Source organism: Aquila chrysaetos, chromosome 5, assembly GCF_900496995.4.
Source record: "Aquila chrysaetos chrysaetos chromosome 5, bAquChr1.4, whole genome shotgun sequence".
Classification (NCBI taxonomy): Eukaryota; Metazoa; Chordata; class Aves; order Accipitriformes; family Accipitridae; genus Aquila; species Aquila chrysaetos.
In genome coordinates this window covers 59,928,347-59,946,659 of record NC_044008.1, presented here as the reverse complement: position 1 = coordinate 59,946,659, position 18,313 = coordinate 59,928,347, and the positions used below count along the sequence as shown (strand labels likewise).

Below are 18,313 nucleotides of genomic sequence, written 5' to 3'. Positions count from 1 at the left end.
CTCAGATCTTGAAATAGTATCTGTATTCATATGCTAATTTTGAATTTGTACAGTTGTACCCAGTACGCTCAACAATACTATTCATCACTAAGGATTTTATGTTCTTTAAAAATTATATTTTCTTTAGTCTTCAAACACAAGGCCACTACCAGAACACTGAGCACTCAGTCTCTTCACCCAAGTTTTACTTCATTTTGTTTTATTTTAGCCTGGCATTATGTTTTAGGTTTTTACACCTGGCTATTATAATATTCAATCCTATTGGCCAATATCAACCAGATTTGCAAGAAGGTAAAATTGTCAAATATATTAAACTCCCATGAGATTCCTAAAATAAGTAAGTGGACAGAGGAAAGAGACCTTACTAGTGACCTTACAATGGGAAAAGCTGCCGGGTGAGTTCAGCTGGAAAACATGTGGGAACTTAACTTCAAGGCACAAATCTATGAGAAACCTAGCTTCACTGTTTCTAAGCTCAAGAAGTGTTTTTATTTTTAAACAGAATACACTATTCAATAATGCCCTTAATTTGGTTTTCACAGCATCTGACTGGTGAAAGAATTTAATAGATTATGTTGTGACAAAGAAATCTTGACTTTATGAATAAAACAAATGCCAGATTACTCTAGCATAGAAACATGCAAGATCAATATTTTGTTACAAACTATGATCGAGGCTGATCATCAATTTTCATGCCAGGGATTACAATATTTCTTTAAATCCATTCTTTTACCTATTTGTTCCTTGGCACTGAAAGCAGTGTGTGTTGGGACAGTATCTTCCATCACCTTATAAGGTCTGAAAGTTCAGTTATAGATTATAAGGGACAGTGGCCACCCCTCCTCTGCTTCCCTGCCATCCATCGTAGGCAGCAGCAGATTCTGGAGTCAATACCCTTCTGCTGTCTTGATTTATTATATTACTTTTTATGTTGTCAAAAGTTCTGATACAGCTGACTATGAGGTTTTGCTGATAGCTTTGTAAACTCTGGCAGGGAGGACTAGGGTCACTTGAGTGGTTCGGATTTTACCTTTTAAAAAGACCCCATTACTCATTTACACAAATGACTCTCCTGGGCAGGATTCCATGAGAAAACATTTATTTAGTCCCTTCCATTCTGCTCAGTTATGCCTGATGTAAGTCACACAGCACTCCAGCACTCCAAAACTGCACTGACTTCCTAGCAGCATTTTCCCTTCTAGGTAATTCAAGGTGTTAACCTTGGAATATCATTCTTTAAAATGCTGTGTTCTTCAGTCTAGACTCCCTAAAGGCCACCCATCTCTTCCACTTTAGTGCAACCTGTGCCTGCAGTTAACATGCCCATCGTATGAAGTTTTCAGGACTGGAGGAAGTATGATAAACTGTCAGACACTATCGTAAAGCTGAATTTCATAATGTGTCACCCAGTACCTGGATCTGCTGATCTTCTGTTAAAGTATTTTTAAATACTCTAAAGCAAACAAACTACTAACTGTGTACACATTTGCGCTCCAGCAGAAAGCGGTGTGTGGCCTCAGGCTGTTGGGAGGGGACCTGGAATGGTGTCTTGCACTGCTCTGCTTCATGCACTACTCTTGATACCATGCATGCAGGAAACCTCAGAGCTTTGATACACCAAAAGGGCTCAATAAAAACACTCAGAAGCCTGTGCAGCCCATGTGGAAGACTCATTAGGACAAGGACCTACAGAGGGAATTCCACAGGAACATTCATGCTAAACAGCTTAAGCTATCACATGAGCACATTTTAAGAAGTTACTGCCCCTCAAGTGAGATGACGTAAATGCACTGCAGTCATTGCTCCCAGGCCCCTACACCTGGGAAGCAATGCAGGTTCATTTCAATCCCTGCAACAATTATCTTTAATCATCTGCACTGTCATGTGCCACACACTGACCTCAGTCTGTGTGTTGATATTGGGGAATAATTTTGTATTCAGTGTGAGATCACAATCTATCTTTCTTCTCTCAGACATTCTAAAAGCCAAATGAAGAGCAAAAGTGGTTTGAATGAGCATGTTTTCATTCACAATGAACTGATATCCCACTGTCAGTCAGAACAGTCAGCTGTTCTGTACCAGCTAAGAGAAAGTAACTCCTGACCCACAGCTGTAACTTCTTGAGACATGATACCTGGACTGCTTTCCATTACCTCTCTTTACTTAAATTAGCCATTACGATGTAAACCAAATTGTTCATCATTACCATCCTATTTGCTACAAGAAATTGTCAATATCCCCTCTTCCTTAGATTCATCCTCAAACCTCAGATCTGCATTCTTACAGACACTGGTTTACTCAAAAGAGTACAATAATCCCTGTAATTATTTTTACAGAGCAAAATACAAGAGATTCAGAACATTTTGAAACTAAAATCATCTAAACATCTTAGCCATAAGACCATCATCTGTAATTACCAGCTTAATGCAGAATGCACTTATTTTAGGGGGAAAAAATTCATTAGAAGGAATTAAAATATTATTTTCTTATCACTCAGCTTTGAAAGCAGCCCTACAGGCTTTGTTGGTTTGTTACTCTTAAGGCTGATGAAAAAGGTTCCTCAGGTCCACCTGGCAGATCAGGTCTAAATTTTATGCTATTGTTAGAATAACCATGTGCTTTACCTCCCTCCACATGCCTCACAGCTTAGAAATAAAGTTTTTTCAAAAGGGCAAAGCCTTATCCTGATATCTTCCAGAATCAAGTAGGAAAGCAGACATTTCTTGATCTCAGGGGGACAACGTGAAGTAACATGTCTGCCCCCACTCACCTGCTGCTCCATCGTTTGTGGATGGATGAAAGTCACAAAATCAACAGAGAAGTAACCGAGTACTCCTTTAGATTTACAGGTTTCTCCAATTTTTAAGCAGAGTGAATTAAGAACTGCTGGATCAACAGAACATTGTGGAATGGTAGTGCCAGATGATCGCAAAGGACCGTCAGCATGGAGCTGATCTCCAGATGACACTATTTTTATCTTGCCTGTTGGCTCTATCAGCATATCCACCGTAAGGTTTGTGACATTTTCTGAGAGCGGGAAGGCTTCTATCACACCACCTAGTAAGAAATGAATTAGCTGTTAAGCTAGTAATCAAATTCACATGTGATGCTCTTCAGAGTGCACAGAATGAAACCATCCAGCTCCTATTGTGCTCAGACGTTGCAGGCAGGACTGCTATGGAGATACAGCAAGTAAATAAATGTAATGTGAGCAGTATAGCTAGAACCCATGAATCTCTTAGAAGAGAAAGGTATCTATCTCATCTGCTATAGCACTGTACAGTTCAACCAGTGGCTTCTCAGCTACAGATGCTTTGCAAGCAGTTCCAAACTGGATATATCACATATCTGACAGGAGAAATATGTTCTTGGGTAGTATGAATGAATCCTGTGCTGTCCTACAGCCCAGTTAAATGCCAGGCCCAGAATAGTGGTGAAATGCAATGTTGGGACCTCAGGGGAGTGGCATCTCCTGCTGTGAACTTATCTTGGAGATTCCCATCTATATGATGGTCTGAGATAAGTAGTCTGCCTTTTGGTATTCATCCATACGAGGAACTTGGTGTGTAGATGGGAAGGCTTGTAGATGACAACTTCTAGTATGGTTTTCCATAGGAAAATCACAAAGAAAACTGCTTGGCATTCTGGATTTGCCTTTTTATTGCATATAATGCCATAACTCAGTTAGGATAAACTAATATGTCATAAAAATTGGGTTTATATATGTTAACTAGCATTATCTTTCAAAAAAATACTTTTAAAGCTTTGAATCATCCTTGTCTCTTCCACAGATAAAGAAATGTATGAAATTTATATATCCAGTTTATATAATACAAAATGATGGCAGGGCAGAATCACCACAGAAATTTACTACCCAACCACAAACTCCTTTTCTGTCCAAAATTTGGCATACAAATATAGGATGTTAACATGTCTGTGCGAAGCCCACGTACGGATACACTGATTTGCAGTGATAAGACAAGGGTTTTATCTGCACTGCCTCTTACAGACAAACATGGGCTCACTTCTGAGCTCTAGGCCAGTTGGGTACTGGCCAGCTTTGATCCAAAGGTGCCATGACTGGGTTTAATGCAGGAAGCCCTGCTGAGGACTCGGCACCACATGAACAAAACTATCCAGCTATCAGATTGGAACTTGTTCATCTTCCTTTGGTTGGAGGGCAAGAAAGAGCACGGCAATGGTCTAACGAGGAGTCTGTGCCAATGTACTGTAAGGGACAATACGGCATTGCATTATGGATCCTCAGGGGCAACACCACCTGCCTGGAAGGCAAAAACTGGGAAGAAACCTCAGCTCTTCTCCAAGCTATTAAAGGTTATGAGTACATTTGACTTCATGCAATGTATGTATATAGCATCCAAAGTTTACATATAGCTCCCTTTCTGGTCCAATGGGAGGGAAAAGCAACTCTTGCAGATGTTTGCTGACCAACACCTAACAAAGATGAAATATTCTCACATTTGCCTACAAGCAAACTCGATGCTAACATTCCCTAAAGCCCTTTGCCAAATGTGACAGTCTCCAGTACAGTAACCCAGGATTGAGGAGTTGGTGCTTATTGATTCAGAATCACGTGAGAAAGGTAATCCAGGTTAAAAGCTTGGCTAGGACATATCAATGATAGAATAGTTGCCTATAATTCATTCATACATGAACATTTGAATCATAATGGAGAAATAAAAGGAGATAAATATTTAAATGGGCCCAAGATTAACAAGAATATGGCATACAATATGGTATAATTACTCCTTATAACACTTAACAGCGACTTTGCAGTCTTATTTACCTTGACTAAGAAATGTTTGGAGGAATTTTTCCCATGTAGGGAATCGTTTCTCATTGACTGGCTGTACGTGCTGTGCTAAAAGGCCCGGCAGCTCCTGGGAGATCTTCACCAAAGCTGGCTCCTGCAGAAACAAATTAAATAGAACCACAAGCAATTTTACTACAGAAATGAAAACTGCTTGTGGGGTGATTAAAAACCAGGCCTCCAACAGGCAAAAAAAAAAAAAAAAAAAAAAAAAAAAATGTGGTTACTGTTTATCCACAGTCAGGAAGCCTTTTTTAATTTTTCTACTTAGTACTCTTCCCTCCTATTGAAAACTGTCCTTCTCTGAAACACAACCCCCCCCCTTCATTATAGCATCTACTTCATTATAATTTATATCAATAATTTGATCTGGCAACTGAAAATGCTAAGCACTTGGTAACTGCTTAGGGATCAATACCAGCAGTCAATAAATTCTACGTTGTTTATATTTTGAAACTGAGCGTACTGAAACAGTCACATATGCCAGAAATAGTTTTACTGATTGTATGTTTAAGCTGTTATATCAAACTGAACACCCTTTAGTTATTTAAAAAAAAAAAATTAAAAAAAAAGAGGAATAACCAACCAAAAGTGTTTCTAAAGCAGGAGATAGCCTTTTACACTCTCCAATCTGTAACATAAATTCACGAGTGTATTTGTGCCTCTATCTTTGGTAGAATTTGATGAGTCATACTATAGGAGATAAACTAGCTTCTTCCTAATTTCAAATTCTTTACTGTATTACCACACACAGAAAACAACCCCATTAAATACAGAAACTAACTGCATTGCTTTTACTGTTCAAAAATATCCCAGAAGTACACCAGCATATAAAGTGCAAGGACCCTGACTCTATTGCTTCAGGCTCCTTTTCTTGCTGCTTCATAAGCATTCGCCTGCTTCCCCTGGGTCTCTTTGCTTCTGTTTTACATACTCTCTCTTCAGCATCCCGTGCTTCAGAAGATGACCAACCGTCTTCTGATCTTGGCAATATCCTAAGCCACAATCATATTATCTTGAGCTCTGGAGGAACATGATAAAACCTTATGGCTAACATATAAGAATAGGGGGGGAAAAAAAAAAAAAAAAATCTATTTTTCCAGACCAATGAGTTTGAAGAGATGGGCTTTGTCATGAAGCGCATGATGTGACGTAACCAAAAATATGAATTCAAAATCAGCTTACTGTCATTTATCTATCAGAATAAGGAGTAGGAGGATGGGCCAATGATTAAGGTATCAACTTAGTGTATAGAAAACCTAGATATATCTTGTTCCTGAATGCAGTCTGCCTGTGAGACTTTGGGAAAATGACTTTCTATCTGTGACTCAGCTGTCCAGCCATGAAAGGGGGACAATTGCTGTCCCTACCTCACATGGAATTGAGAAAAAAATACCTTAAAAATATTGAGGTTCTTAGATGATGATGCTGATCCAGGCTATGTGGGCTCCTATTGTACACTAAGGAGAAAAGTATGTTGTTGACTTTAAACATCTCAGAAAAAATGCTAAAAAAATGGTTTTGCTCAGTATATCAATATACTAAGCAGCACAACCTTAACTTTACGGCAAAAACAAAGGACCACATAAAACATGAGATCCAAGTTCAGAATTTACCCAGATTCAGGTCTTACACTGCTCGTTTCCTTAAAATCTGTAAGGAGGAATTTAGGTTTTGGATATCTTGGCTGACTAAAACAACAGAGCAGTGAGCAAATATCACTTGGCCTTGTCTTGATTTGTATTTGCACTGAAATATTGCTAAGCCAAGAAGTGGTTTGTTGCACAGTGAAAATAAATGCAGCTTTAGAGAGAGAATGTGAGCCATGATGAATGTCACGGAGTTGCTGACCTACAAATCAGTTTGCACCCGTCAGTGCGTTCAGCGATACCTCTGTCACACTGAGTCTCATCCCTGAGATCTAATGACTTTGCGTATTGTGCAATTTAAACAGAAATATCAAAACAAACAAAAGAAGAGGTACGTAATGACTGCCTGAAAGCTTTTGATAAATTACTGGGGAAAAAAACAATAATCCCTGCTGGATATGTAGAAGCATTTGAGAGTGCTGTGACCAAGCTTGTATAAGTAAAACTCAAACTAAGGACATGTGAACTGGGGCACAATTTTCCACTGCAACAATTCCAAGGGACTTGAGGGCAGCCATGTCGTCTCCATGGAACAGTGCTGGGGGCAGTAGTATCTCCTTTTAAACAAAGTTGTTTTCGAGGATCACACATGGGTGTGAAAGAAAGCTCCCTAAAGTGGGTGCAAAATCAAGCAGAGCTTCCAGACTTTGAAGTATCTCGAAGGGCACACTTACCTGCCTTACAAATGGAGGCTGCTGGTAAGACACAGAGTCTCCACTCACATTATCTATACATATAGTAACATCATATGCTACTACTCTCTGTCCATATGATGGACGTTAGACAGGCAAGACTGTTGTGGTACTTCCTCAACAGACCCAGTATTGCTTGCTTAAATGAGGTCAAATAGCATTTGAAGGGGACCTGAACACAGGATGAACTCAGAACGTCTGTTAGGGCAATGCGGATGCACAGTGCCCAGCTCAGGAGCATCTTGCAGTTCAAAGCACCCTCAGAACTCGCTGACTGTGAAGGATACAGGCATCAAAACCAGTTGCCTTACAGAAAGAAGAGAGAGGCTTTTAAAGAAATAACTAATTCAAGAAAATCTGAAAAATGTTCTTGTGAGATCAAACCCAACGTAACAGTGCTTTTAACAAGTAATGTGTAGATAATCAAGGCGTTCACAGAAGGGAGTCGGGCAACTGCTTTTTAAGGATCAGCACCTGGAATTCTACTTGAAGTTTTTTTGCAACCGTAAGCTCTAAAAAGGCAATAATCCTGATTATAGGGAGTTTTAGTAGGCAAATTCAAGGCTGGATCCAACATTCACTCATGAAGTCAAACCTTTTAAAAGGATCAGTGCTCAGTAGGCTAATTTCATTTAAATTGGACGGTATCTCCAGCAGAGCTTACCAATGTCTTATTTCTTGATGTGGCCCAAAACAATTCAGAATCATAGGCTCAATGGAAACAGGAAGCATTTGTTCAAATCTGTCAGCTGATGTTTCTTAGTACCAGTAAAAAAGGAGCAGCCCAAATACTGCTTACATCATGTAGAACTCTTTAAACCTATCCAAATCTGGTTTGCACCTTTTTATAACAATGACTAAGCCTGAAAAAAATTACACCTTTTTCCCCCTAAACCTAATTTCTCATCCTTCTGCAAGCTGAATTTTGAAAGGCTTTCTTAGAATGGCAGTTGCAACAAAAAACTAGGACCAAACATGACATGTGTTGAAGGCACCAGTAGGAAATCTACTCGAGACAGATCGGTCAGCAAAGAAAAGCCTGTTGAGTAATAAAGTAAATAAGTAGAAAGAAGAAAAGAAGAAATAGACTTAGAAATAGGAAGAAACACCTGGGGACAGAAAGAGGCTGCAGAGCAGAATGCATGAGAAAGACCTACAGCTTTTTAGCTAAAAAGCAGACTGAAAGGAAATTATTTAGACCTTGCAAGCAAATAGAGTGAAGAAAGTATCTCTAAATAACTAAAGCTGACTGGGCCAGAGAAGAATAAAATCAGCAGACAGATCCTCAGCAATACAAACTGCCACATCTCTGCTGAAGTCAATGAAGCTACAGCAATTTATGCCACTTCAATGGCACTATGACAATTCATACCATTTGTACAGTATATCCTTTATATTGTGATCAGTGGAGCTGTGATAACTTATTCCAGCTGCCTTGACATGAATTGGTCCAGCCCAGCTTGTTCTTATATTCTCAGCAACATCAGCAAACACAGTTATATTGGAAGAGGCCAGTAACTGCTGTCTGACTGTCCAAATAACTTTCATTATTTCCTATTTTGCAAATTAAACTGATTTGGCATTTTTTCTAATTCAGACAGGTACATGCTGGCCAGAATCACAATCTACTGCACTGAACAAAACAATTTGAGAGGTTTATGAAAATGGAAATGTTTTTGGAAGTGATACACTGAATACCCTACCTACTTAAAGTTTGCAACCTGATTTAAAGCCCAGGCATTTAATTGTTAACTGCAAATTTTAAAATTAAAAAGTGCCAATTTTGCTTTCCACGAGCTGGAAAAGTATGTTCTGATAGAAGGTAACATCATGTAAAACAGCCATCATTACCAAGTAACACAAATGTTTTTCGTATGTAAAATTGCTTTGTAAAATATTTGCTCCATCTGCTGAAAGTACCAAAGACAATTTTCCCTGATAGCTAATGGCCCATTTCAGCTGTATGGCAAGCGATTCACTGTGGCTGCGACTTGCATTAAGTAGAATGGTGAAAACGGTGCACAGAATTCTCCACTTATGTAGTATTATCTACTCACTGCTTCCTGAGAGCCCGTCCCTCATTATCATGGCCTTCGCTTTGGATCAGCACACAGGACTAGGGTTGCTTTGACTCAAGAGGCTTTTTGTCAAACTGAGGCACATATGCTGTGCTTCAATACAAAAGCACAAAACAGCCACTTTCCTTGACTACAAGAACAAGAAGGTTAGTTCTCTTTCAACTTTCCAGCACTTAAACTGCTGTTCCTTTTTTCACACCACATGGGGCCATGGTTTTCTCTTCTCGCTCATGCTGTCACTCTGCACGCTGAGGATTTCAATATATAAAGATCAAGCACTTCTTTTAATTCTAAATTCAACCACATACACAGAGAGACAAAAAAAGCAAAAAAACCCCACTGGCCTAGTCCACAAAACCCCTCCCAATTGCTTGTTTCATTGTATACCTTGCTATTTCCATTGAAAAACACATGTTTACATTGTGCCCTGAACTACTTCAACATCTGCTAACAGACCAATAAAAAATAAATAAACCAGGATTGTTTAGAAAGTGAGATCCTTTCTATTTCCTCTGAACACTCCTAAACTGGCAACAGCAATATGCTGCGCGATCCCTTTTTGTAGATGTCATCTCGGAAAACAATATATGCAGGGAAATCAAATATAAAATCACTACAGCCTGTGCTACCAAAAATCAGAGAGAAAAAGGATCTTGAAAGCTCTATGAGTTTGTCAAATAATTCTGCGTGTTTATGCACAGCATGTTAATTTGAGATTAGGATGATTTTATTAAATAGTTTTCTTTTTTAATCCAAAAAAATACTCCATGTGCATTGCTATTTTATGCATAAAAGCATGTCTTTTGCGAGGTTGCAGCCTTCATTTTTCAAGGTTCCCCACATCTACCTTCAGAGCAAAGAAAATGTAACATAATTGTCATAATCTTAAAAAATCTGTATTTAAAAAAAATCATATGTTTATTTCAATGCAGCATTTGAAAGTTCAGGGCACTGAGATGTTAATCCTCATACAAAATGAGATAAGTAATATTTGAATGCATCTTTTCTGTATTTTAATGAGATCTCTGCAAACGCACAAACAATTCAGATGCCTTACATTAATAATATTTTCCTATTTTTTTTTTTCTCTATTTCAATCTCTATAAATTTTGTCCGCTTTTGTTCACTTGCCCTCCTTTCTGGCTTGCATCTCTAAAAAAAGGATTCTAATGAATTAAAAAAATGTGATTTCAAAAGGAAAAAAGACATCATATAGATAATCCACAGTCACTTCCCAGGAATTTTATCTAAACTGCTGAGCTGTAATGCTAAAGGAATTGTCAGACAAAACCTGCATCGCGTTTCACAAACAACACACAGTTAAACTTATTTTATTCTTCGAGTTGCCTATGTGTTACTTTTTGGATTTTAGCAAAATAAACATTTTTAAAATAATCCAAGCAGGCATTTTATTGGATGCGATAACATTAACGGATTTCAGATTTCTTTAGTGCTCTTGCTTTATCCTCTCCTTCCACACTGTTATTGCTACAAACTGGCACTTAAATTCAATTGATTCAAAATATTCTGGATCCATATGGCCTAAAACCCTGGAGCTGAAGTTCTGATATTGCCTCACTGCTGTTTTCTAGCATTTGCCTCTACTCCAGTCCCCAGATGGTGGAAGTAACATTTAAACCTCCTTTCCTCTGCCTTGTACAATAGACCTTGGCACCATTTCAACTGTTTACTCCGGTAATTAACAGCACTGATACCACAACAATTACAACTCCTACAATCTTAACACAATAATGCTATGAATTAGTGAGAGCTAATGGCTGGAAGGTATAGTGGTTCCAGACTGCGAGATCTGTGCATTTTTAGAATAAAATAAAAGGTACAAACAGCACGCTTGCGGTAGACAATGATTACCTAGTAATTAGTTTACACAAAGCTTCCTATTTAATGGCAAAACGCTGTAATTAACGCGTGACAGAAAATCAAAGGGTACTTTGTAAGCATATGAAAAATTAACACTGCAGGCCTATAGCTTTATGTACTGATTAGAAGCATATTAAATCAATAGGACATACAAACCAACAGCTTGCATATCTGATTATTGCAAGTCTTAGGAATGGATATCATGGCTTTAATTTAACCAAGGGATACAATTATCATTCTTTATTTTACTTAAGATTTGAGAATCACATGAAACGTCACCATGGCAGATACACGGATATATTAATAAACTGAATAAGAGCACTACAGACTGTTCGCAGGTACAGTGAACATTTAAACTATTTAGGATATATTGCTGACAGAGCACTGCCCATACTAGGAAAAAACCTGCAGCTGTATTGCTTTATAGGTAATCAATTTCTTTCTTAAGTCTTTGGGTTCTTGCCCTTTTCCTATTAAACATCATATCAGTTAGACGAAATTTTAAAAGCCTGTCAAAATGCTGTAAATGCATCTTCTGTTTATCTGTCAGAGCTTCTGGCCCTCTTCAGGCTGAAAAAAATACCACACCTGCAATTGCATATGTACAGTAACAGCAGCAGCAAATACTACTTGCTTAAGAACCCCCTCGGTAGACTTTAGGTGTTATACTAAGACCAATTCAGTTGCTCACAATTTATTCCAGTTTCAGTAATATTTGTAGCGTTGCCCTAGAACAAAGCTGGTGGCATTACAAAAGGTGATTGGAGTGGTGAAAATGAGAATGGGTAGCAGAAAGGAAAAAAACATTGTTAGGAAGCTATACTATGTTCAAAGATGATCAGAAACAATACCGTGCTGGCAATGCCATGCTTCTAAAATTGTCTTTGACAGTATTACAGTTGGTTTTATTTTGAACTGTTTACAAACATATACTCTCTACTCTGAATTCCTTACTTCAGTAAAGAAACAAGATGTGGTATATATGCTTCAGGTTTCATATAGTGAATGCGATTCATTCAACCAGGAAAGAATCTGCTCACCACTGTTACTGATTTTCAGATAATCGCCAAGTTTATCTAATACTTATTACAGGACTTCTGAAAGTTGACCAAAAAATTTTTAATTTAAAGGAACAGCCAGCATTTTACATCATTTTATCTTGGCCTTTGAAACTCTAATTTTCCAATAGCAATCAATGCAAAATCCTGCAACCAGTGTCTGAATATTGCTTTATGCAACACAGACTAGAAGTTGGATTTTCCAGATTTGTCACCTTTTGAAAAGATTTTGACTTCCTCTTACACATTTTAGTGAATTAACCAAGATATATTCTATAAGGAAAACAAACCATGACAAAATACTGTGACACAACTGGAGGCAGTAAGATTCAAACACTCTAACATTAAAACAGTAGGCTGCCCAAGCGCGTTAAATAGCTTTTTTTTCTTCTACAACAGATAGTTAATGGAGAGTTTTGAAATGGTTGTGTAGCTATGGCCAATTATAATGGCTTATTGAGAGAATATTTGTTGCTTGTTTGTGTGTGTTTTGTTCTATTCTTGTACTTTTAGCTCGTCTTTATCCCCACACTTGCCCCTTTTTTAGTCTTCAGTCTGACCTTTGTTATCTTTAGGATTGCTGCTAGGTAAACTCATATCATATTGCTGGTCCTGGTGGTTAATTGAGAGTCGCAGTGTAATAAAAGATAATTCTAAAATTAATTTGACTAGTAATTTAATCTAGTGATTTAGATACTATTTAGAGTTCTGTAGTTATCCAAGAGGATGGGATGCCTGCACAGTCCTGTATTATTTTATGTAAAAGGGAGACTGTTAAAAGAAGAAAAAAGGCAACACTAACAGGAAAGTGATGTTACCTTTCCTCTAAAAGGGAAGAGGACTGCAAGTGTCCTGAGAGTTTGAGGTGGCAGTTAAGTCCCAAGATTTGAAGTCAGAGACCAGGAGGCATCGCAGACTTTGACAGCCTGGTGTCTGTTCAAAAACAAACAAAAGGCACCAAATATACTTTGTAGACCACTTTTCCACCAATCTTCAGCTTGAATTCTGAGTGGGCATCTGAGCATCTTTCTTCAAGGTCATGAAAGTATGGCTGTATAAGGGCTACTTAGCCCCAAATCTTGACTCTGACAGTGGTCACAAGTGGATTCTCAGGGAAGTATGAAAACACAGCAAGCATATCCATTCCCCAGATACTCTCCCAGCCTCCAACAATTTGCAGCTCTGAATCACTCTAAGCCGAAGACTGTCAACCATAATAGTTAATAGTTTTCTCTTCCATGAATTTATACAGTCTCCCAGCAAGGGTCCATATAAGTATAGGTGAGATTTTTCCAAAAACTGAACTGCTGACTTCAGCAGGAGTGAGATACCCAGCTTCGTAGCATACTTTGGAATACCATATATTAATAAGCATTATGGATATCTTTCTCTAGATATTCCAAACAGACCCTCATGCAACTGTCCTATTATTTTTTCACTTACTCTAGTAGTAGCAGAACCACATTTTTTGCTATGCACAGACTAACTGAAGCTTGAATTGGTACAGAAAATAGGTGGGAAAATCACAATATGATGGCATAAGAGCATTTCACACAGAACACATGCCTTACATGCATATGTCAACCAGTTAAAAAATCTGTGAATTTATTTGCTCCCTACAATAATCATTCACATTGCAAGATACAATTGAACTGCTAAGGTGTCTCAGTACTTACTGATCTTTTTGCATGTAACGGGGGCCAGATCTTGACAGTCTTTTTCACACTGGAGAATGTCTCCACAAATGGCCTCATGATTGTCAAATGTACACTTGTGAAGGCAGCAGTTCTCTTGATACTGAATATCATTAGAATCTGGGCCTCAGGATGAAATTTTTTATAAGCTGACAGACTTCAGCAGTTCACAGTAGGATGAAGGCCTTACAGAGACATTCAGCATAGTTTGTGAATTCTACCCTTTATGCAGCAGCAAAATAACTGTTCAGATAACTCAGATGCTGCATTAAGTTAACAAGCTAAAATACATTGATAATCCTGTCCTGCATTTTTGTTTGCCCAATGTTATGTTTGAAATGAGGAATCTAAAATCAGTCTCATTTTCAGATGGAATAAATTTTTACACAGTTCAAACTCACAAACTACATTATTTTTATTCTGTTGCCTACTACATACCAATAAGGAAAATCTGGGTATCATGTCTTAAACTGCTATGCAAATTATGCTATTTGTAAGTATTAACATAATTTACTGCTTACAGTCATATTCTCATTTCTAATAATTCTACCAAAATGGAGAGTCTTTTCACTGTACTCTTAGCCTGCAGGATAGTCTTTCATCACGAAGCTGAATTTTTTAATAACCTGCCAGCATACGTTTTGTATGTGGCAGCCTATGCCGATGACACAATGTCTTCATTATCAAAAGAAACAGGTCTACATACTGTAATAGGACATTAAAGCATGCCTGTGCTCATAAACTAATGCTTTGATGTTTAAATGTGTATCATTACAATGGTATTCCTTAACAAAGGATGATTTTAATCCTCTGCTCTCAATGGTAATACTCAGTGGAGACTGCAATTCATTATATATAAAAAAGGTCTCCCATTCTACAAAAGAGGGCTAAACTCAGAAAGCAGAAAAATTTGGACACACATACTCAAACAAGACGTTCAAAATGGCAGCAAGTTTCATGCTTTGCCAAAGCCCACATTAATACTGGTCTGGATTTGTGGAAGCTTTCCTGCTGACTCTAGGAAATTAGATAAAATATGTTATTCTGTATGTATTTTCCAACTTCCAACAAATGTTTATGTTTAAGGGCTTCTAATGGGTTGATTCCTGGTTGCATCAAAGCTCAAGGTAAATGCATTATAAAAAGGAAACTAAAGACAGACAGTTATAACTACGTCCTTTATTCAGAGTCACGTAGCCACGAAAGAATTAAAAAGGCACAGAAACAGGAACAGTAATACTAACACTAGGTAATACTACTTATACAGGGAATTAATACTAGCAAAGAACTAGACTTGATGAATCATGTTTTCTGCCCTGCTGACTCAGATGGTGGGAGCAGGATCTGGGTATATTCTGCTAGCTCTATGTCCCAGAGAGCTCAGTGGCCAGATAATGCTTCCACTAGGGTAGCTCTCCAGTTCTCCACACTGTTTGACTTGCGCAGAGTGAGGGATCTTTAGATCAGAGAAATTAGCCCTTTAGCTTTATATAATAAGCTCTGTTTTATAATGTGGAATAATTTTGTAGTTGTCAAATGCAACAGAATTGTAATCAGCACAATTTGAAATTTTAATATACAATATCATTCAATCAAACAAAAATTTTGAACCAGTTTTGACTGAATTAAAAAAAAATCAAAAGAGCTATAATGAGTAGTTTATGTAAATTAAACAATTCTTTCTGGATACATTCCTTCTGGCTTTAAAACCATTACATTAGGAATGAATTTGGCACAATATACAGAAATATCAAATGCTTATTGAAATTAACACATTTAAATACCAATGAATATTTAAACTACAAATAGTTCTCTGAATGCCAGAACTAATGAAGTGTAGTTTCATATAGATTTTTCTGCCGTTGAAATGTATAATCTTACAACCTCTCTCAATTGTGGATTCTTAGGAATCTAGTAGTGCATCAGTTCATGCTATACTGTTTCCCTCAGTTAAGTATCTACCTCTCCTTACCTAAACACCCACTGTAATGAAACATGCAGAAGTCTAATGGTCTTGGAGACCTCAAGTGTTCTGTCTTATACAGCTGAAAATGGCTAACAGGTTTAAAAGTTATTATTGAGGAAAAATGTACAGAAAAAATGATCCTTAGAAAGCCAGATTAAGAAGTAATCAGTTTGTATGTGGTTTCAAATTGATTAGTATTGTTCAACTATATTAGTACACCACTTTGTTCCAATGATTCCAAGTTTCTATGTAGATATAAGGCTCTGCCGCTTATATACTTTCATTTATACATGTCCTCACTTTGGATAAAAAAACACTAACATTTGCACATTACTGCATATGAATGAAGGGTTATGACACCCAACTTATTCCACAGTTGGATGCCAGTTATTCATTTATATTTTGGAATATTTAACTGCTTCATTTGAATTACTGTTGCCTATTGCTTTGTACAAGCTAGTCTGGACTCTGTAATATCAACTCTTACCAACGTCTTAAAATGAAAGCTCCAAGAAAAGATTTACTGTGAGGAAGAACCCCAGTGGACTATTAAGAAGCCATGACAACAAACAAGACACCCTGCTCCTTTGTTACTTACATGTGCCCACTTCTTACTCCATATCTCAGGGCTGTATCTCTGATGTTCCTTTTGAACCCAGTGGTAGCATTTCAAATGTGAGATAATGTCGCAATAGGCAGTGCCATTTCCTCCAGATTCATCATTCACTTTAAACAACCAACGCTGCACTTCCATGTTGTCAATGATCAGCTGGCTGAGAACACTAATCAGCTGTGGAGCAAGCAATGACACAAAGATATTTTGCACCATGATAATATTAAATTGTTCCTCGATTTAGACTTCCAGTTCTCATATTTGGACTTGAAATTTATTTTCTAACTATGGTTTCTGTTTCTTAGAGACGCTAGTGTTGTTACAGTTATATTGGAGACTTAGCAAAAGCAACCCTGAACATTTTTTGATGAAGAATCTATGGCCTTCATCCTGTACTTGAGTCCACTTGGGCAGACTACCAAACAGCAACTGAGCACCTCTGGTGGTCAATGTATTCTGCAGAAAGGAATTTGCCTGTCCAGGCTTTCTTGTCCAATCAGGATCTTAGGTTTTGGATAATCAGTACAGCTCAATACATGTTTGTGACAGGGAATAACATGGGATGGACTACGCTATTTGCAAAATCTGAGAAACAGTTGTGCCAGATTCTAACACCAGCCTAACATCTGTGAAATTTTCCTACTGGAGAGTACATTATAAGGTTATAAATGTATGAAGGAGTTACCAGGCAGGCTTTATAAAAATGCTAATTATTTATTTGTGTATGTATGCAGATTTAAATGGCTTTAAAATGCCTTTTGCCCAGCTGGTGTAGGATGCAATTAACTTCTTAGAAACTGCAAATGCCTTTGAACCTGGTAAAAGTATTACCAGATCTTGTTGCATTGGCTAGAGCCTTCTACATTTTTACACAGTAATTTTGGGGACTTTTGTTTATTTTTTTTAATGTTGACCTAAAATACAATTACATGTGTGTTCCAGATGCTATTTGTGGCTTTTGAGAATCACATAAATGTGTTTTTCTTGATGACTCCCCTACAGTAATGGAAAGGATCAATAATATCGTAAGGACTGTACCAATCATAAAGAATGTGCTATCTTTAAGTGAAAATTGAATTGTGCTTTAACATAGAGTCACCTTGCTTTGATTATTTAACCTAAAATGTCAGTATTTCATACAAGCAGACAACAGAAGTAGAACTTCCGTAACACTGTAGTATTAATCAAAAGTATTAGATTCAGATAAATTATTTAACAATAAAACAGTTGTTTTTCAGATCATTGATCATACATTTATTTCATTTACTATAGAAGCTGCAATGTATTTGTGTAGCTTAGATTGTTTTCACTGTTAAAGGTGATTAATAAAAAGCAAAGCAATGTGAAAAGCCTCTCTAAGAAGTAGGAGTACCTACAAACCATGGCGCTGATTATTTTCCTGTATGAGATGTAGCACCATTATAAAAATATTTTTAAAAAAATCAGTACGGATCATTCTTAGACATATCACTGGAAATTGCAAAATCAGCTTATAGAATGAAATACTGAGGCACTGAATGCAAAATAAACATATGTAAACTAAACATAGTACAGAACACTTGTGCTTTGTAATTTTAGTGTAGTAATATTTTGTTCTTTTCTTACTGGTCATGCTAACAAGATAGGCGAATTTAGCAATGATAAGCCAGGTACAAGGTAAAACTCCAGTTGCAAATATGCTTAGTGAACCTCAGTTGGAATAGGCTGACTTCCTAAGCAGAAGAAATTCTTCCTTCATCAAATACTTAGTTTCCCAGAAATCCCTGTTCTATTCGTGGTCAATGGTAAAACTCCTATTAATCTCATTGAGGCCATGACTTCATTCAAGGAGCAGCAACACAAACTGTTTGA

General features: G+C 37.4%; 1 protein-coding gene across 9 annotated transcripts in view; it reads right to left on the bottom strand.

Annotated features, from left to right (window-relative positions):
• The window catches only part of IQCH (IQ motif containing H), a 73,615-nt gene that overhangs the window by 20,108 nt on the left and 35,194 nt on the right, over positions 1 to 18,313 (bottom strand). For 8 of the 9 annotated variants that reach the window (XM_030012948.2, XM_030012942.2, XM_030012943.2 and 5 more), the window contains 3 exons: positions 16,448 to 16,639; positions 4,808 to 4,928; positions 2,771 to 3,057 (listed from right to left, as the gene is read on the bottom strand). In XM_030012948.2, the coding sequence (XP_029868808.1) occupies positions 2,771 to 3,057; positions 4,808 to 4,928; positions 16,448 to 16,639 (600 nt within the window). The remainder of the gene's footprint in view (positions 1 to 2,770; positions 3,058 to 4,807; positions 4,929 to 16,447; positions 16,640 to 18,313) is intronic. The other variant, XM_030012946.2, reaches the window with a different exon arrangement.